The sequence below is a fragment of the Heliangelus exortis genome, chromosome 1 (genome assembly GCF_036169615.1).
Source record: "Heliangelus exortis chromosome 1, bHelExo1.hap1, whole genome shotgun sequence".
Lineage (NCBI taxonomy): Eukaryota > Metazoa > Chordata > Aves > Apodiformes > Trochilidae > Heliangelus > Heliangelus exortis.
The window spans coordinates 175,157,103-175,178,489 of NC_092422.1; the positions used below are offsets into that span (position 1 = coordinate 175,157,103).

Below are 21,387 nucleotides of genomic sequence, written 5' to 3' on the forward strand. Positions count from 1 at the left end.
ATCAGGACCCAGAAGTTGCATGAATCACAGCTATTGGTTTAGAATGTAGATACTGTCCTTGTGGGTATCCATAAAGTCTGAAGTATAAAGTCTGATGTGAAAATTTGCAGCCAGTACTCCAAGGATCATATGTAGGATTTTTATCAGTAGGTAATCATAGAACTGTGGGGAGAATAGGAGGGGGAAATCCCTACTGGAAGTACTCACTGTGCAGTAAAAGATGAAAGGTTTGCTGCAATGCAAAAGGGCAACACATCAGTTAGTTATACAAGTAGTATAATAACTGCTATTATATATTTATTATAATAGACTTAGGACTGCACAGTGGTCTGTGTAAGGTACCAGAGCCTCAGTGCAACACTGATCATCCTGAAGCACCCAGAAAACTTGATTTCATCATTCTTTATCAGCTCTATTCAAAGCTCTTCTCCTACCCTCTCTCTGAACATCTTTGAGCAAACTGCTAATCCTCCCATTTCCCCTTGACTTCACAGGGAGTTCTGAGTGCTCTGCAATTTACAGACAAGCTCAGCATCTTGCAGAATCAGCACCTTGATTTGAGGGACTGAGAGACAGAGTACAACCTAACAAGGCCTTTTCTGTATCTTCTTTCCAAGTAGTCACTTATAAATGTAGAAGTGTTAGAGAATACTTTTTGATATGCTAATGGTGTTAAAGACTGTTTTTATTTTTGTGGAGTTGTGTAGCCAAAGTTCATGCCAATATTTTATTTCAGGATGTTGTGTGGATTGCCTACATACAAAGTTATTTATATGTCACTGGCTTTTTATTCTTCATAAATATGTTTTTTGTCTTTTCCCACCCCTAAGATGATGTTGGAGCAATTCCAATAAAGCATTTTCCAAAACATGTTGCAGATTTACATGCAAGTAATGGTTTTTCTGAAGAATTTGAGGTATGGCTCTATGATGTCATCTTTCTTCTTAGCACATACAAATATTAAGTTTAAATACCTGGAAACAAAGAACTGGGCATTACATTTTGGCCTGGGGACAAATTTCATAAATTCATTTAAATCAGAGTACTGTGAGCCCAGTAAGGACTGTTAAAGCATAAAGACCAGGGAGAGCTATAAAAGCTAAAAGGACTGGGATGCAATTGGGAATGTGAAAAAACGTGAAAAAATACTAAATGATCATGTGAATAAGTGAGGCAAAGACAATGCAATATATATGGTTTATTAGATAGAGTTGTGGATGTAAAGCTTTTCCAAATAATGCCAATTGAATTTTGCAGAAGCTACCCACATTTGCTTGTTCCATTTACAGAGGAAAAAAAATTGGAATAATGAGTACATGGCAAGACTTCTGGTTAACAGGGGAGCTAATATAGTCTTCATATGTGGTAGGGAAAGCTTTACAGTTCCTTTCCTAAACTGTATGGTTCATAAGAGGTATTTCAAAACCTTGAAGCATGTGCTGTCATCCTATAATGCTGGTATCACCATATGTAACTAATGTACTTCAATGTTTGTCACATACATGTGCATTGCAAGCAGTTTAAAGATAGATATATCCTAACTTAAATCACATGAAATAAACATTGTAAACCCAAACTCTGTGATTAAAGTTGTGCTATTAGAGTCCTTGACAAGTGATTTCTAACAAAATCAGCCAGTTGGGGTGGCAATATTTTTGTAAATTGATCTCCATTAATTTAAAATATGATTGTAATATTCTCGCTGTAAAAACAAAACTCAAGGTAGAAAAATTACATAGTTTTACATCTTCAGGTTTTGCTTTGTTTCCCCAGCCAATATATTGTGATGCAATGGACCAAAAATTCCATGTCATTCACTTAACCTTCTTCATCAGCATTTCTTCTCCAGTTCAGTTAACATTTAGAATACACATCTGATTATGTGACCAAACTTATAAATACTTGTGGATATCCTGTACATGCTGCTATATTACACATGTGCTGACAGGACTGGGCTCCAGATAGGCAGGCTTTTAATAAGAGCAGATGTTGAAAGTCTGTGTTTAAATGCAATGGTATCACAATTCTTTCACTATTAGTGAGATCAGATATACAGAAATCAAATTGTTAATCCTAAATTATTATTTTCCTAAATTACAGCAGTGATCCAGAGACCAAATATACAACATCTCACTGAGCTACACCTGTACCATTTGAAATATTTCATGCTTGTTTTAACTATTACAAAAGACTCAGTGTACTCTGATTTTCTGGAGATCCTTTTTGACTTTACAGACTACCCCAGAATTAGTGTTCCAGTCTCTTTTCTCTACCAATAAGGAACTTGAAAGAACCAGATAATTGAAATGTAATCATTGTCTTTGCAGAGTCAGAATACATTTGGAAAGTACAGGGATGGTTTGGGATTTTTACTTATATTCAACAATTTAAATTTAAAATCTAATTTTCAGACTGTTAATCACTTTTCATATATATATTTAAATATCTGAAGGTGATAACTATTAAAATAAGTCCTAAAAAGTGTTGGGAAGAATTACTATAGATGTTTTAGTGATGACAATGTATTTCTTTAGAAACTTAAGTGTACTTAAGAAAGTGGACCTTATAAATGCTTGAGTTTCCTGTCAGTTAATCACTTCAATGAATAATTTTATGAGCTTCATAGACTTTCTGCCTGTTTTCTCAGGCTTTTCTATGTATATAAAAATGTTGGGTTCACTGGGAACCTGGTGACAGACTGATGGCTGTAATGCTGCCTGTCCCCACAGACCCATGAGGCTGTCTGTGACAGGCTGTCCTACTCCAGGGAAGGTTTTACAGATGAAGAAAAAGAGAGCAAAGACATTCCACAGAGAAACTAATGCAGTTATAAGGCCCAATAACAGATCCAATGAATAGTTAAATTTATAGATAATCTGTCTAAAGTCAGTGAAGGTGCTCATGTGCATAAGCTTTCACTGCTTAAGGTCTACCATTAAATCTAAAAATAGAAAAGCAAGTGCCAGTATTTCAACAGGAAAATTACCTCATTTTCTTTAAGAGTTACGTTAAAATATTCATTTTTGTTGTTATTATGGAGATATAGATTGCATGACCATAGCTGTTTTCCATATATAAATTGTAATTTATATAAACACTTATCCATTTGTTCTGTGCTGTGGAATTTGATTTTTTTTACTTTTTTTGCATTCATTCCCTCATTAGACACTGAAAGAGTTTTATCAGGTAAGGAATTATTTCACTGCATTTTTTTTTTTTAGCAATGAAGTAGTTGTAAAATATCATAGATAATTGGGTGTAAGGTTGTGGTTCTATTTGTGCTTCCTGTATTTTAAGACATTTTATGTATCTTAATACTTACTAACATATGACATATTTTTTTTACTTTTTCAAGGAAATCCAGAGCTGTACTGTAGATCTAGGTATTACATCAGACAGCTCTAATCACCCCGACAACAAGAATAAGAATCGATACATAAACATTGTTGCTTGTAAGTAAATGCATCGGTTGGTGTTTTGTTTAAGAAATAATTATAGACAAGTATAAGGTTGCATATTATTAGAGGGGAAAAAATACATCTTTACTGAAATCTCTGTATATTCTTCAGCAAAATGCTCAGAGAGGAATAGTTTGAGATTTTACATCTCCTTCAAGTTAGTACTCTGGCATTCTGAGGCTTTGATGAGCATGTGTTAGCACGACATATTTGTGCCTTCTGTGATCACCCAAAGGGAGTTGGGAGATTTCATTATAATGCCATTATCAAGCCAAAGAAGCTGTGTTTTGATTGCCAGAATAATCCATCTTTGGTATGAGTAATGATGATTTATCCTTTCTAGGAGCTTCACAGTCCCTGAATATATTTTCTGTCATATATAAATATAAATGTACTGGGTTTATGTTTTAGTGGGCCCTGCCACAATGAAGCTTCTTTAGCCAGGCCTCATGGTTTCCCCTTGTGTCACCCTTCTTTACTAGCCCAAATTTTTCTTTTCTGAGACGTGTCTATTCAGTTTTCTTAATCTCTCTTTGAAGCTATTGCCACTGGGCTGTTGATCACTTTGGTGGCTTAGTTTATTTTTCTTAATTCTCCATAAAATTTCAATTTGGTTCTGATAGCAAGAAGTTCTAAATTAAATACAAATTCAGCATTCGGTATTACTAGACCTTAATAGAAAAAGAAACAGGATCTGGCACAAGATGGTGTAAACTATCAGCAAGAAATCCTGTTCCACCTGAAGATACCTCTAGAGAGACAGAGAGTCAGGGATTTTCTTCTGTCACTCTGTGTTTGTATCTGCTCATACATAGGGTGCAAACCCAGCAGCTTTGTAATGGCAGGCCTGTGTGCAAGCATCTTAGGGCAGCTCGAGTAGCAGGAATTGTCCTGTGCAACTGGATCAGGTCTGTAGTCCTTCTAATCAGTGCAGACTACAGAAAGCATCACCTCTCCCTGAGGTAGCCACTGCTGAGGCTCTTCAGCTGACCACCTTCTCTGGGGTCCTATTGCTCTCCATTCTCCACTCTTTAACTTGGAGCTGAGTGCCTAAACACTGGTGTCTACTGTCACCCGAGACATCCCACTGTGCAGGCTTGACAGACACAGGACTTAGAGGAGACCCACGCCCCTTCACATGCAGCCACTGGAGGATGTAGGGGAATATGGCAGTGTCTAAAGTGAACCCAGGTGCTGCTGTTCAGGCAACTAAACTCTGAGTCCCTCAAATTCTTGGATTTGTTGTTTTTTTCCATGGAAACTTGAATTTTGAATCTGATTGATACCCAAGCACAGCATATGTGATTGTCTTTGTATTAGTCTTTTGCACTGTAAAAATCCATTTCAGTATTCTTTTAAAAAGATTTCTTATAGCAATTATATAATTCTTTCTGAAAACTATGCTTATTTTCTCTTTTGTTTTACTACAGATGATCATACTAGGGTTAAATTAGCACAGATTGCAGAAAAGGATGGAAAACTGACTGATTACATTAATGCAAACTACGTTGATGTAAGTGCCTTTTTCTATCTGCCAGCCTTCTCTTTAAAACCTGCTGTATGGAATAGAAGTGAGCAGACTTAATTAAAAAAGTATCACAGTATTACAGATTTTGTTAAAAACCTTTAATGATCTAAGTTGAAAGTTTAACTACAAAGTTAAAGCAAAGGTAAAACTCCAATTCTCTCTTGAATCCATCTTGATATTGTAGCAGCTGCATCTTAGTGAAGATCTTTATGAAATAAAAATGTTGCATATGACTCATTTTAGAAGCATTTCAAGCCTGAATATTTTTTTCTTCTATACACTGTTCATAAATGGTTAATTCTTCTGTCTGAGATAATCTCATGCAAGGAAGATGCCATTTGGCTAAGACCCTCATCAAGGTACCATTTATTCAGTTTTTCATCACCTAGTATTTACATGTGAGTGATCTTGAGCCATTTTTTAAACCACTATCATAACAGATGTTTCATAATCACTATTATGTCAAAATTCTGCCAGAACATGGGGACTTGAATACATATCCTATTAGTTGGAATGATAAGCATTGACATTACAGTTGCATTCATGTGTCACCTCATGCCACAGGGTTCCTCCAATTTGGATAGCTATAAATTCAAAAGTACTTAAAAGCTTTTGAGAATCTTTGAAGATAGATACATAAAATTTCATGTATTCCTCCCAACCTCCTTTGGCTCATGGATTGTGATTTGACAAGTGTCATTTGTTATATTTCAATTTAGGGCTACAACAAGCCAAAAGCCTACATTGCAGCTCAAGGGCCACTAAAATCAACAGCAGAAGATTTCTGGAGAATGATATGGGAACATAACGTTGAAGTTATTGTGATGATAACTAATCTCGTTGAGAAAGGAAGGGTATGAGTACCTTTGTCTGTTATTTTTTCTCTGATATTGACAGATCTGTAGCAGATTCTTTTTTAAATATTTTTAGGCATTTATTGAGCAAAAAGCAAGTTTTTAGGAGTTGCTTGTATAAGGATTGGCTATAGAAGTGAGAAATTGAGGACTTGTAGTATGAAATTAAAATAACCATTTAAACTCAATGGTCAACAGGTCTTGAAAATACTATTAGAAAACAATTTCTAATACTGAAAAGGGACTTCTTGTGTGCATTTAGGAGTTGCAAGACTGTGGACCTTGTACTGCATCCGGATAGCAATCTTCTCTCCATTATTCTTTTTCTCGGGGTGCCTTAGACCCTGGAGAAAGCTGTAGTTTGGGTGAATTTTTCTGGATATTCACTGGCTGCTCCCTGTCAATGTCCTGTGAGAGCCACTGTCTCTTTCCTACTACATGACTGGGTCTACATTTGTCCAGTGAGGCGATACAAGGAAACCCCATCACAGGATGTGTGTTTCTCTGGTTATATGATGGGAATGTGCATCTATCCTGGGGTCACATGAGCAGAGCACTTGCCACATACCTGGCAGCAATGCCCAAAATGCATGTAAGTTTTGTTGTATGACCTGTGAAGCATCTACAAGATAGATACAATGATACAGCAAGTGCAGATGAGGGCCACACTGGGAGTACCACTTCATTTATAAGACCATGTTGTAAACATGTACTCTCCCAGTACTCCTAGAGAAGGCTACAAGGCTGCCCAGCCAAAAGTTGAGCTCTCTGCTTTGTATTCTGGCCACACACAAGCTCACTCTTACCCTCACTGAGCAGATCCAGGTGTGTTTTGCCTGTGCTGTGAACTAACCAAAAGCCACATATGACTTTACTGACTTGAATGTATTCTGGTTTTACTTATAGTTTATGTTATTTTCTTTAGATTTTAGAGTGCCTATGGAATGGCAAGTTCTACAGTCCTAGAGCCATTTAGCTCTGATAGTGTAATTTAAACCTCTCTTTTTTTTGAGTATTCCAAATGAAGAGTATCTCTGCACAGGCATCTCTCTTTACAGTGTAAGACACATTATTTGTTCGCTTACCCTGAAGATCATGTCTTTTATAAACTGGGTATATTTAATCCCTGTATGTTTTTGTGGCTGACTGCTTTTAAATTTAATGTATCAGCTTGCTACTTTGACATTTTGTTTTCATTCTCTTTTTTTTCTGCATCTTTCCACCACTTTCAAACAGAGAAAATGTGACCAGTACTGGCCTGCTGAAGGCAGTGAAGAGTATGGGAACTTCTTGGTTACACAGAAGAGTGTTCATGTGCTTGCCTATTACACTGTGAGGAATTTTACTCTTAGAAACACAAAGATCAAAAAGGTTTGTGGAAGCCTGAAAAGACAGTTTGGGCAAAAGGGAGTACTAGAAGTTGCTCAGAATGTCTTTTAAGGCAATTGGCAACTCTTTTCTATTGTACAGGTAAAGCTGAATTCTGTAGGTCCCTGCCAGAAAAGATGCTCGTTTGCCCAGATGAACAAATTCAGAAGATACTGACCTGTAGTACTGGTGTGATGTAGTACCATTAGAGAAAATTATGTGAGCACACTGCAGAACTGATTTGGACCTGGCCTGCCTGGTGAGCCAGGAGGATACATTCTCAGAAAGAGATAGTAGGAAACATGTTATGAATCAAATTATCCACCACAGCTACCAATTTAGTTTTTTAAGGACTCAACTTTTACCTTCCTGCAAAAAAGGTGAATCCACACCTTGCTTTATTGCAATTAGAACCAGCATACTCTCAGCTCAGCAGTGTGACATTGGCTAATTTGGGGGCATTCTGAAAGCTTAATTTATTTCAGCTACCTGCATGTGAGACATCTGGTTTCTCAGCCTCCCTGTAAAATTAATGGCTAGAGTACAGCACTTGCTGTCAAGTAATTTATTCTGACTGGTTTTGGAACCAATCTGAGTGAAATGACCTGCTTTCCAAGTGTATCCCTGCCTCTGAGTTGGTATTGAGGGAGGGAGCTTAGAAAAGCAGCCTCCAGAAGGCTGCTTCCCTTGCAGATCACTAAAGCTGGGTGAGGTGAATCCTACCCTTTCTGTCCACCCAGCAGAGGAGAAAAGGGTCAGAAATACCTGGTGACTCTTAAAAGCATCCGTACTTTGTTATCCTTGCAGTGCTCTTAGCCTTTCTTTATGGTTTTCTAAGGGACAGTGCCAGGTCATTTTTTCTATTCAGAGGACAAGCTAATGGGCCAGAAACACTGCCCTTCCTCTTCTTTTTGAAAGCTGGGATCCTCAGAGCCAGGCAGCATGCAGTCAGCCCCACAGGGACACTAATTCAAGAATTAGCAGATACGAAAATCAAACCGTGAAGACTTTCCGTGTGGGCAACTGACATACGGAATTATTTTTCTTGTTGCAGGGTTCCCAGAAAGGGAGGTCTAGTGGACGTATAGTAACTCAGTACCATTACACCCAGTGGCCTGACATGGGTGTCCCCGAGTACACGCTGCCCGTCCTCACCTTTGTGCGGAAGGCATCGCACGCCAAGCGCCACGCTGTCGGGCCCGTGGTGGTTCATTGCAGGTGTGGTTTTTGCAGCCCTACAGTTCACTCCCCTTTTGTTTTGCAGAGAAAAGAATTTGTCGGTGGTGGGCTAAGCAAAATTTCACTCTCACGTTTAACAGTTCATGATGGAGTAAGATTAATTTCTTAGCTGGTATTTCTCTCCTTGGTATGGCCAACTAATCAACAGTCTGTGCCTCTTCTATAAATCTCCATAAACGAGATGCTGCTGCTCTGCTCTATGTTCTTTTTTTGTTCTGTTTTTTTCTTTTTTTCAAAAATAATTTTCTTTTTACTTTCTTGCACATTTCTCTACTACTTTCTTGATTGCTATGAGCTCACCAGAAGCATATATAGCAATAATTGTTTCATTTCTGCAAATCTATTGTCCGGATGGTTTTGGCTCATGGTTTCGGCTCATGGTTTCTTTGGTGCGGGGATTCTCTCTAATCCTAAAAAGAGCTCTGTCCACAAAAGAAGATGTGCTCTATTCCTGGCTGAACTACAACTCTGCTGTTCTTAACATTACTCTGTGCTCTAGCAGTGATTTGCAATGGAGGAGTGTTCTGGGGAATGGTTTGAGGTCTGCATGTGCCTCAGTGTGCAGGCAGGAGTTCTGTCAGTGCTCACTAAGTCTGGGCAACTCAGGGAAAATTGATTAAAAAGGGCTTGTAGGGCCTGGAATGACTTCACAATGCCCGTGAAGGACCAGGTTATTGTAAAATATATAAGCAGGTTCTGGTTTTCCACTGTAGTACCTCACCTTTGATGGAACATTTGGAAAGAGAACCTCCTCATGAATTCTGTCCTTCTGGAGCTGACTCTGAGGAAGCCAACAGGTAAAGTCACCTCACAAATGCTGCAAATGAAGATATTTTATTTCTGGGATGATCTAATCTGACTGAAATCTGTTTTTAGCTTGAAAAATGAAAATTCCACATTTTGGTTGTTTTGCTGTCTACATCCTGCCTGTTTTTTTCGGGAAGTTCAAAATAAGAGTTTCCCCAAAATGCCAAGTCTGTGATCTGTGCCAGCAGGCTGAGAGATCAGCAATACATTATAAGTCAATTAAAATAAGTTTTAAAAATGTGAACTGTGGTAAGTTGTATGGCTTCAGTCAGACTTCTCCATTGGGTCATAGGTATAGCTCACCTCTGTCTGTAGCAGTTTTATTCAGCTATTAGTTCACCTCTCCACATGCACTATGGAATTTCAAAGTAGTAATCTCATGTTAGAAATGTAACTTTCATTTATCTTTACAGGCTGTATGGAGGACACAGATGATGAACTTCGTGAAACTATTTTTAGCTATTTTTGCATTTTGGTACTTTTCATGTTTTGTCTTTCACAGAAAGTATATACATTTTTTGTGACTGGTAGTGTGTTATTAACCTTCACCTTTCAGTTTTATATCACATTTATTTAGACAGTTTATTACAGCAATCTGAGCTCACACTGCCCATGCTTTGTACCACTTCTGTGGAAGAAATCAGAGGACTGAATTAGCATCTAGGGCTTGAGCTTGGATCTGCCCATAACCAGCCATGCAGACAGCACAATGTTGCTGTCAAGTCACATGTGCCAACACACATTTTCTCATAATTTGGAAGAGAATTACAGTTGACTAATTCCCATATATGACTAGATAACAAAAAATGATCTCTTGAAGTTATACTCCCTACACAGATATTTTATGGGAAAAAAAAAAGTTGGCTTTAATCTTACAATCTTACAATCAGCAGTTTTTATGATGAGTCAGAGTTCAGAGGAGGAGTGAGTTGATTAACCCCTTTTTTTACATCCTCCTTTTTAAAGAAGAGTTTCAACCATTGCTTGCCATTTTATCTGTATCTGAAGAGCACTGAGGTTTTTATTTTACATATGTACCTTGAGCTCTGGGTTTTCCTCAGTCTGGTATCTTTGAAATCTCCTGTATCTGTAATGGGTGGCAAAATGCAGCCTTCCATTTAAAGTGATGTGTGTTTCAACATGGAAGAGCTTGAGCACATTAACTGTGCCCAAATGCTGACATATGCCATCCTTTTCAGGTACACTTCAGAACATATTCTGTGTCAGAAGCCTGAAATTTGCAGGCTTTGAAATTACTTTAAAAATTATTATGGAAAATGATCTTTAGATCTCTTCTTGCACAAAAAAAAAAAAAACAAGTTGAAAAGATTTTTCTTCACTACCAGCTTTGAAGTTTTAGCAAAGTGTATCACCTGATAAAACAACTTGTAGAAAATCTTTCCTACTTATTGGTTTGTTGAAAAAGACGTGTAAGTAACAGTTCTTTTCATTACTGCTCTACTTCAAGCTCAAGACTATTTTTTTGTTTTGTAGTGCTGGTGTTGGAAGGACAGGCACATACATAGTGTTAGACAGCATGCTGCAGCAAATTCAGCATGAAGGGACAGTCAACATCTTTGGGTTCTTAAAACACATACGTACCCAGAGGAACTACCTGGTGCAGACTGAGGTAAGAATAAAATATCTATAATGAGAGACTATCACAGAGTATTTCTGTCTGCAGGAAGAGAGATGGTGCAGTCCTCTTTTTGGCACCACCAGACTGGCAACCAGTCACCAGACTGGACTTTTTTTCCCTCTTGCTTCCTTTGTTCTTATAGAGACATCTTTCTAGGCTCATTCAGAGCAATGCACTAGATATTACCTGTGAGCTCTTATGTGTATATTAAGGAGGACTCATAAGAGAGAAAGTCTGGATAAATCATGTTTCCTGCAAGGCATGCACATTTGTCATAGATATCAGAAACACCTGTGTCAGGTGTTCAGTTCTTCCCCAAACCTGATTAAACAGTTGATATCAAGCAATAAAAAGGATAAAAACCTGCTTCACACAGAAGATTATCTATAGCTGCTTTAAACTAAAGATTATATGTAGAATAGTGAAAGACCAAAAGATAACAATGGGGATTACAGCAGGGCATTTGAAAGTCTACTTCATATTTCAAGAACAGGTGGTTAGATTCCCCAGTGACTTTTAACAGAGAAAAAAAAGGTAATCACAAACAGCAGGGGCATTTGTCCCAAAGGGTGTGAGACAGAAAATAGAGGATAGCGGTAGGAACTGGCACTGATTGCTTTATTGCAAGAAAGGCAGGGAGAGTCACATAACAAGCTGACCTGCGTATTTGACTCAAGGCTGTGCTTGCATTTTTATCTCTGTTCTGTGAACATGAGATATGATAGGTGGTGAGGAGTTGGTATCATTCATACATTGCATGTGTAGCTCATTTGTGCTTGTAAATGCATAGTGTCACTGCAGAGGGACAGCCTTGACTGTAAAGGGTCACTTGGGAAAACTCCCCTACAGCAACAGACTATGGGGAAATACTGACCAGATCAGAAGTGACAGCTTAACCAGAGTGTTCCAAGAGTATCTGAAAATAATTACAGCTCAGATGTTTGGTTTTATTTTCCCAGGAGCAATACATCTTCATTCACGACGCACTGGTTGAAGCAATACTCAGTAAAGAAACAGAAGTCCTTGAGACTCACATTCATGCCTATGTTAATGCTCTCTTGATTCCTGGACCAACAGGGAAGACCAGACTGGAGAAACAATTCAAGGTAAGCTCTCCAAGATAGTAACACAAAAAGCTTTAGGCTTGCAAGCTTCAATGGCTTAGAAGTAGTCATCTCAGCAGAACTTTCTCTAGGTAAATTTAACTGCTGAGCCACATTCAGAGCAATTTGACAAATGCAATCAATTGGGACAAAATAATTATTTGCCTACTCTTAAAGAAACAACTATTTAAAAAAATTTAAAAGAGCATAAGAAATAGGCCAGTAAACAGATTTTGGAAAATCTATCTACATGCCATTGCACAAAGATCTCAAAGGTAAAACAACAGTCTGGAAAAACTATATTGGTCAGTTAACAAACTCCCCTCAGTGTACAGCAGAAAAAGAAGACTTTACCTCCACAGGTGACAAGTGAACACTTCGACACTCATGGATGTGGACATCAGTGTCTGCATTCATGGGACATTCAGGCACTTAAAGAAAGAGGAGATCCAGCCTGATAAAAGCCCAGAATCTGTAAGGAAAACAGCTCACTGACTCATGGGGAGAGTGGGAAGTATAGCTCACCCACTGGGTTATTTACAGAGGCAGCACAGAAAATCCTCTCTTTTCAAATTAATTCGACTCCAGAGAAGTAAATCAAACTTATTTTTTTTTTTTTTCAAGATTCTCATGACTTGCTAAAGATTGCTCACCTGCAGTACATGCCCCCATCTCTTCAATGCAGCTTTTGTACAGTTACCTGATTCCTTTTAACTTTATTCTTCCAGTTACTGAGCCAGTCTAACACACAGCAATGTGATTATTCAACGGCACTTAAGCAGTGTAACAGGGAAAAGAACAGAACTTCATCCATCATTCCTGGTAAGCTTGTTCAAATCAGCTTCTCTGGTGAGCAAAATGTTTATGAATATAAAGGTTGTCAAACCTTTAATCTTTCCTCAGCAAGAATTGATGGTGTGGAGCAATTGGTGTGGAGCAATGTTCTGTAAAATACTTTCAGGGAATAAATTGAATAAATACTACATGTAGGAAAACAAAATAGATGGCTGGATGACACCACAATTGATGAAGTTTAGTGTTATGATTAATATGAGATATGTGAGATAATTGCTATAATATATGAGACATTGCAATGCATGTGCCATTTTATTACTTTTTATTACAGTGGAAAGATCTAGAGTGGGTATCTCATCGCTGTCTGGAGAAGGGACAGACTACATCAATGCTTCCTATATTATGGTAAGTCAGTTGTCAACTGTATTGGTGAAAAACAGTGTCCCATTGTGGAGTTGTTTTCACAAACACCATGAGTCTGACTTAGGGTGGCGGAGCTCCAATTGTCAAAGCTCCTTTCTTGCACTATTCACTCTGCCTGAAAGAATTAGTTCCCCAAGAAGTATTATTGCTGTTACAACTGTTTTTAAGTTGGTTAAGCAATCTGTAAACCAAAAATCCTGTCATAGTTTTAAAATCTGGTAAACCTGAGTGCCACATGTGGAAGAATCTTTTGAGCTGAAATAAAAGTGTTAAGTAACAAGTTAGTTTGTAATGGTTATACTGTGATTTGCCTTCCTCCCTGCTCATCTTGCAGAGCTTTTGCATCTGGCACAGCCCAAGACACCATAGCTTATCAGCATTTCATTGACTTCTTGTTCCACAGGTTTTCTTCAATTCTTTTCCCCTCCATTAGCTCTTCTGGAATTCTGCCTATTGCAGAACAATTAGCATGTGTGTGTGACTTGATGTATTTTCATTCTGAGTTAAATTCAAGTCTCCATTGATTTCTCTTTGGTTTTGTTTTTTGTTTGGTTTTTTTAATATTTTTTTTTAAGTTCTAAAAGTTATTCTAGTGTGATTGATTTTATTCTTTTCATCTGGAATATACTGAAACTGAAATTTTAAATTGTTCTATTATTTGCAGGAAGCCAAAAGAGGCAAAAGTCTGGAATTCACTTTCTAGGCTTCTTATTCTGTCCTCTAGAAGATTCCTTTAAATGTTAACAGCTGGGCATCAGTTCTGAGTCTGTTGATTTTGTTTTGCAGGGCTATTATCAAAGCAATGAATTCATTATTACTCAGCATCCCTTACTACACACTATCAAGGATTTCTGGAGAATGATATGGGACCATAATGCCCAGCTAATAGTCATGCTTCCTGATAGCCAGAATATGGTATGTTTTGTGGCTGATTGTTGAGGGTGTATATATGAAGTTTGTTAGTATTAGTGTTTTGAAATATGCAGGCCATGAGCCAATATACTGGAGTTTGGGGGGAAAAGGAAAGGAAAAAAATTTTAAAAACCCACTCCTGAACAATTAAAAATGAATATTACTGTATAATATATAAATGCCCCAAATCATCTTGTGTAAATCTGGAGACCTTGTCTCAGGAACATCTGAGCTTTTAGGTTGCTACTTAGAGAAATCTTGAGGTGAGAGAGAGCATTGCATTTGGTAATGAATCTGGAGGAAAGCAGTGTAAATGCTTTTGAGAGTATTGCATGGTTGAGAAAACATGAATACTCAAGACTATGTTTTTTTCTTCTCACCAAATGTTTTATGAGTGTTCTGCTCACGTTTTGTTCTATAAAACAAATGGATTTTTAAGTTAGCTCTTGTAATAAGGGAGATTGGTTTTCCAGGATGTGTTGGTTATTATTATCCTCGTAGGAAAGACACTAAATCTCTAGAATATCATTTAAGATGTTATTTTTTTAGAGATAAAATATAAAGGAGAACTTAGTATAGGTAATCTTTCTACTTATCAGGTAGATGCTGGGAACGCCAGGTTGGGCAGCACTGAATGGGTTCCTGATCAAGCTACAGCACACAATGCAGCTCCCATCCACTGAAGGATTATCAATCACCTTTTGGTCATTCAAACCATTATAGTATTTTCTTAAAACAGCTCTGTCATTTGTGCTGTCAAACAGAAAGAATGTTCTCATAAGAACTCCTACCTGCACTTTTAGATGATCCCAAGGCCACACAAGTGGTGTAATAATTGGTACAGAGTGGGAGCTGCCTGCAGGCTCCTAAATTACAGTCCATCAGGAAAGTTTATCCAGTGGCCGTGGGCTATGGGCAGCACAACACATCCTGAAAGCCAGACTGGATGTGTGGCACAGAGCAGCACAGCACACACTGCCTGTTCCATGTGTCTCTGTCTCCACAGGGCGCCATGGTCTCCTGGTCACAATCACTACCAACATGTCTGGAAACCATCACTTGTCATGTTTGTAATCCAAATCAAATTTTGATTTGACAATTAAAATCTATCTGGCTGCATTGATTACATGACACGTTACCTGACATTATTTATTATGTTGGATTAAGTTTTCCTTTGAGAGGTCAACATTATTTCTGTGACTTCTTTCTTTCCTTGAGGCTGAAGATGAGTTTGTATATTGGCCAAACAAAGACGAACCTATAAACTGTGAGACTTTCAAAGTTACAATGATTGCTGAAGAACACAAGTGTCTGTCTAATGAGGAGAAGCTCATAATCCAAGATTTTATTTTAGAAGCTACACAGGTAACACTGTCATAAACATGTAACTTAGGACTTCATTTGTTAGAGGTAATGCCTACATTTTGCTATATTTTCTTTGGTAACTAAGGGATAAAATTCCATGCCCTTGAAACAGACAGGGAGGAAGTAACCTCTGTAGGTGATGTGGTGACATGGGGAATAGTCCAACCTCCATAGCAGTGGGATTCTGTATCTGGAGGGTGGAGCTGGATGGGAACAGGGTGAAGGATAAGAAAAAAGACAGTCAATCTTTTATCAAAATGACTTATGGTTTGGGTTTTTTTCACTCTTTTAGGATGACTATGTACTTGAAGTAAGGCATTTTCAGTGTCCAAAATGGCCAAATCCTGATAGTCCTATTAGTAAAACTTTTGAACTGATAAGCATCATCAAAGAGGAAACTTCCAACCGTGATGGACCCATGATTGTACATGATGAGTAAGAACTGCAACTTTTAGTCTGTTTTGATGTTTTTTCTGCAAAACCACCCTTGCATCTCTTTAGAGTGAAGGCTGCTGAAACAAGGCACAAAGTCTGCAGCTAACTATAGTGCTGCTGCTTCTGTTTCAATGGTATCAACAAGAGAAACATTTCCATTTTATCACACTTCAATGCTTCCTTCTCAGTTCTATCATTTTGATATACCAGCTGATTGTCAAGTCAGGCATAGAGGAAATCAAACAGGGCTTCATTGTTGTTATTGAAAGAATTAATACTATTTAGATGAGGCACCTTACCTTTCTCCTGTTGTTTAAGAATGGACTAAAAGCACTGAAGTTTTGATATACTGGGGGACAAGAGGCCTTCAGGATTTGGTTGGTGGAGGAATGTAGGGCAATAACTCTAAGACTGGCTCTCAAACAATCTCCAAAAGTTGTAGCCATGTGCAGGGAAGATTGTGGTAAGGCAATGCTAGGCATTTACACTTTACACTTTCAGAAAGTGTAAAGCTAACATGAGAGAAATTACTTATGAGTTTACCCTAGAGTTGGTATTTTCTTCTGCTATAGAAGAACTTGATTCGGTTTCTAGAGACTTTTTTAATGTGGGGGTTTTATTTTTTTGTTTGTTTGTTTGTTTTTTACTTTATAAAGGCATGGAGGGGTGACAGCAGGCACTTTCTGTGCTTTAACCACACTGATGCATCAACTGGAAAATGAGAACTCAGTGGATGTTTACCAAGTAGCAAAGATGATAAATTTGATGAGACCCGGAGTCTTTACAGACATTGTAAGTAATAAGTAAAATATGTGCATATTTTTTTCCTGTGTGTGGTATTATCATGCTTAGGTCTTATAGCAATGTTACTGAACCACCTGGATCTTAGTTTCTACATGAATTAATCAAAACTCTTTTCCAGAGGTGCTGTAGTGGACCTGCTGCTTATTTCAAAACAAAGTATTTCCTGTGAAAAGCTGTTATGTTGTTACCAAGTGGTCATATTAAAAACGTGCAGAGCTGCTTTCATCATCATAAAACCTGCTCTGTGTCATGCCATGCTCAGTAATCCAATAAAATGTGGAGCACAGTGCAGTAACAGACTGACACATCAGCTGTTAATTAATTTTGAGTAACAGTGTTACAAGTTAATCTAGTGTTATTATTTCTGACAGCATACTGACTCTATCCTCTTTTCTTCTCCAGGAACAGTACCAGTTTTTGTACAAAGCTATTCTCAGCCTTGTCAGCACAAGGCAAGAAGAAAATCCCTCAGCATCTATGGACAGTAATGGCTCAGCTTTACCCGATGGAAATGCAGCTGAAAGTTTAGAATCTTTAGTTTAATTAACACATCAAATTAAACACACACATATCTACATCACACCAGTCACATCTGGAGTTTACCATTATTATTTTCAGTTTTTTTACTTTGGGGAGAGAGAAATCTGCCCAGTCTCTCTAAATATAATCAGATCCCAAGCAAACAGTTATTTCTGTTACATATGAGTTTACTGCAGATTTTTTATCATTAACAATGTGTGCCTTTTCTTGAAAGATTTCTTGTAATACGTTGTTATGTCTGGACTAACTTGATTGACTTTTACAGTGTTTCTAAGAATTGAATTGTGGTATGTTTTTTCAGTATTAGTTTTTGATTTATCTGGCTTTACTTTTAACTTAAAATTATGATATTTATAGGTGTTAGAAGATTCTCAATTACAAATGTCATGGGATTAGTATTTGATTTATTTACTGTATTTATAACAATTCAAATTTGCTAGAACTATAACTTTTAATATAGTAGAATGTAAATAAAATACTGTTCTCCATAACATTCAACATTTTAAGACTTCAATTAGACATTTAGAATGGTAATATGATACTGTAAATACTGCTACTTCAGTAGTGATCCATGGACCAAATTTATATTTATAATTGTAGATTTTTATATTTTACTACAGAGTCAGTTTTCTAGTTCTGTGTAATTGCCTCGTTAAATGATGTAGTCCAGTATGTTTTTATTTTAACAAAGTCTTCTCATATATAATTGTGCATCTTAAGCAAATAACCTTCATATAATTGCATGTGATTTTAACCTTTTGTGGCAAATAGAAAACATTTGTTTTGAAATGAGAAGTTTTTATGAGAATAACACCTGTACTTGGCATTGTTAAATTGTTTTTACCTATGGCATTGCAAAAATAAATATAAATATTCCAGTCTGTGAATAGCAGTGTGCCACCCCCACTTCTGGGGGTGCTGGTTGACACCCAGCTGAATATGAGCCAGCAGAATGCCCAGGTGGCCAAGAAGGCCATCAGCATCCTGGCCTGTATCAGGAATAATGTGGGCAGCAGGAGAAGGGAAGTGATCACATCCCTGGACTTATCATTAGTGAGGTTGCACCTCAAGTGCTGTGTTCAGTTCTGGGCCCCTCACTACAGGAAAGACATTGAGCTGCTGGAGGGAGTTCAGAGAAGGGCAGTCCAGGTGGTGAAGGGTCTGTAGAACAAGTCCACTGAAGAGAGGCTGAGGAAACTGGGAATGTTTCATTTGGAAAAGGGAAGACTGAAGGGAGACCTTATCACGCTCTACAAATACCTGAAAGAAGGCTGTAGGGAGGTGGGTGCTGGACTCCTCTCAAGTAAATAATGATAGGACTAGAGGAAATGGCCTGAAGTTGCACCAGAGAAGGTTTAGACTAGAGAAGAAGAAAAATTTCTTTACTCAACCAGTAGCCAGGCACTGGAACTGACTGCAAAAGGAGGTGGTAGAGTCACCATTGCTGGAGATGTTAAAAAACCCACAAAGATGTGGCACTTCAAGCCTTTCTGTGGTGGGCATGGTGGTTTTTCTCAGTTGATGGTTGGACTCAGTGCTCTTAGAGGTCTTTTCCAACCATGACAATTCTATGACCACATACAATAAACAGTCTTTACTGTCATATGGCAGAGCTCTTACTTCCAATAATAAGGACCCAAGGCTGACCTTGAGACGGCTGCTTTTCCTGTGGTAACTGGTTTCAGACCACAGGTTAAGAAAACTTTACATTTTATTATTTAATCTCTACTCCACTTCCACCTCTACCCATAGTGTCCAAGTTTCCCCTTTTAGCCACTCCTTACACATCTCTCATATTGGTCTTCCACAGGTTAATGGGCTGTCCCAGGCCTCCAAATCACCTAATTGCCCCCTTGCAAGACTTTTCCTTGATGGTTTTGCTTCAGATCGTTCATTCAGCTGCTGAGCTCTTTATTGCCTCCTCTGGCAAAGCAAAAGTGAAACTGGGAAGCAATAAAGCAAGTAATTTCTACAAGAATCAAACACAAACATTTCATCTTAGCCACTCAACTCTTCTCTGTCACCTTCTGAACTGGCAAGAAAAGATGATCATTGTACAGAGGGATGCAGCACTGAGGAGGATAGAGGAGCCTGCAGCAGAATAGATCTTTGTTTAAAACTAACACAGGACATAGGAGTAATTATTATCTTACTGTGGTACATTCAGTTGCTACATAGAAATATTGAGAGCAGAGATAACTGGTTTGGACTAGAATGCCATAGAAACTAATGGACACTATCTTAGATGAGAAGTAAGGATAGGAGAGGAAAGACCTGATGTGGGCTTGGGATTTTAGTCAACTAATTCCAAAGGCAAGAGTGAAGGATCTCAGTGCATAGATTGTCTAGATAGACCCAGATTTCCCCCTCAGCAATGTGGGGTTGAGGAGAGGTGGAGCTGCAACAGAGCCAAAGCAAATTTAATTTTAAATGGATATAAACACTGGAAACTTTAAAAAGTCCTCACACTGTTGATACATGAAGTGAGCGTGAAGGAGCTAGACCAGGAGACAGAATGGCACAGAATGACAGAAGAGCCAGCAGCAAAGCAGACTTTCCTGTTCTTGTGCTCTTTAAAAAAAAAAAAACAACAAAACATATATAGACATGGTAATCAAAACAACATAATGAATAGTTTGTTTTGTAAAACTGTGTTAATGTTGATGCTCTCAGATTCTCTTTTGCACTTCTCTTTATAACCGCAGCAGTGCAGTCCCAGAGATTATGGAGTGACTGAATCCATTGGGCTTGGAGCCACAGGGTTTCCCCTTCCCTGTCCACCAGAGCCAAATGCAGGAGGATTCTCCTGCTTCAGCCCATTCCCTGTTGCTGGTCTGGCCAGGAACCACACAGGGCATGTGTTGCAGACAGAGATGCACACACACACTCACCCACAGAGCAGTAGCAACAGAATTCATCACACAGAGACAAGGAAAAGGATTTAAGAGGACAGAGGGCAGTGACCAGGCACAGGCCATGAGTGGATACTGCCCAGCAGCCTGCTTACAAGACCCTTTTATCCCTCTGCTCTCCATTTTCCCTTGCTTAGTCTTTTTATATCCACCTTGATCCCTCTGTGCCTCTACCCTGGTTTTGCTGTCTCTTTGCAGGTAAACTGCTTGGTTACCTTTTCTTCAAGGGCCTTGGCTTTGTTACAGCCATACCCAAATGTGAAACTTCTGATGCCACCACTTAGATCATCTCAGTTGTACATGATATTCTCAAGATGATCACCTTGGTATATCTTACCTTGCAAGATTTTCTTTCCAAAAGGTCCTCCCCTCACAGAAGTCCCTTTGAATCACCTGTGAAACTCTGCCAGACCTCATGTAACATCTCTCAGCTGCTCACTCTTCCTTTTATCAGACATTTCCCCTCTACTGCCCAGCAGTTTCAGGATCTGTGCAGGTAGCTCAAGCCTCAGGCCAGGGGTGCCAGCCATGTGCTTGCAGATACTTTCCTCTTTAGTTCACAGACATAACATTGATTAAATAATTCAGAAATGAGGGAAGCTACTTTTCTGAACCAAGGTATCTTTATTCAGGCAATCCTTGTCATTCCTGCATATTTGCTAATTGTGAAGTCGGAAGAATGGGACTGAGATAGGTTTCTAAGTGAAAGTGAACTTACAGTATATCCCTAGTGAATTTAAACACCATTGAAATATAGGATCTAGATTTTTTGGTGTTATATTTGTGCTATTTTGGGGATGACAAGAATATCAAATATACAGAACCTGCTCATCATCCCAAATGATAATCATTTTTCCAACAGTTGAATTACAAGTCCGTGTTCTTCAGAGCTCTCAGGCACAGATCTGGAGTAGGCAGAGGTGAGTAAGAGGTGCTCTTTGAGAAAGGAGCATCTTCTCTTTCCAGGTGGCCTGGGGGTTCCTCACTATTTCCTCTGCAGTGCTCAGGTTGGCTGACATTCTCCATTTGCATATCTAGGCTAATGAGGATGGTTATGTTATATAATTCCCCCCCCTTTTCAATCCAAAAATATAGAAACAATTTTTCCTTTCTTAATCTCTAGGGGTGTCCACAGAAGAGAGGTTAATTGTGATCTTATGGCCATTTCTAAACCATATTCCTTAATCTTCTTAGTGTACACTTCT

At 38.4% G+C, this 21,387-nt stretch overlaps 1 protein-coding gene across 7 annotated transcripts in view; it reads left to right on the plus strand.

Annotated features, from left to right (window-relative positions):
* PTPRZ1 (protein tyrosine phosphatase receptor type Z1) overlaps positions 1-18,151 on the plus strand; it is a 125,686-nt gene extending 107,535 nt beyond the window's left edge. For 3 of the 7 annotated variants that reach the window (XM_071733750.1, XM_071733745.1, XM_071733748.1), the window contains 15 exons: positions 831-916; positions 3,356-3,452; positions 4,889-4,971; positions 5,706-5,840; positions 7,077-7,211; positions 8,263-8,426; positions 10,749-10,884; positions 11,853-11,999; positions 12,725-12,818; positions 13,123-13,196; positions 14,001-14,129; positions 15,345-15,491; positions 15,784-15,926; positions 16,583-16,718; positions 17,133-18,151. In XM_071733750.1, coding sequence (XP_071589851.1) covers positions 831-916; positions 3,356-3,452; positions 4,889-4,971; positions 5,706-5,840; positions 7,077-7,211; positions 8,263-8,426; positions 10,749-10,884; positions 11,853-11,999; positions 12,725-12,818; positions 13,123-13,196; positions 14,001-14,129; positions 15,345-15,491; positions 15,784-15,926; positions 16,583-16,718; positions 17,133-17,273 — 1,847 coding nt within the window. In that variant the 3' untranslated portion in view covers positions 17,274-18,151. Of the gene's footprint in view, positions 1-830; positions 917-3,165; positions 3,187-3,355; positions 3,453-4,888; positions 4,972-5,705; positions 5,841-7,076; positions 7,212-8,262; positions 8,427-9,160; positions 9,245-10,748; positions 10,885-11,852; positions 12,000-12,724; positions 12,819-13,122; positions 13,197-14,000; positions 14,130-15,344; positions 15,492-15,783; positions 15,927-16,582; positions 16,719-17,132 lie in introns of all 7 variants that reach the window. The other 4 variants (XM_071733747.1, XM_071733749.1, XM_071733744.1 and 1 more) reach the window with 4 other exon arrangements.
* Positions 18,152-21,387: the final 3,236 nt, after the last annotated feature.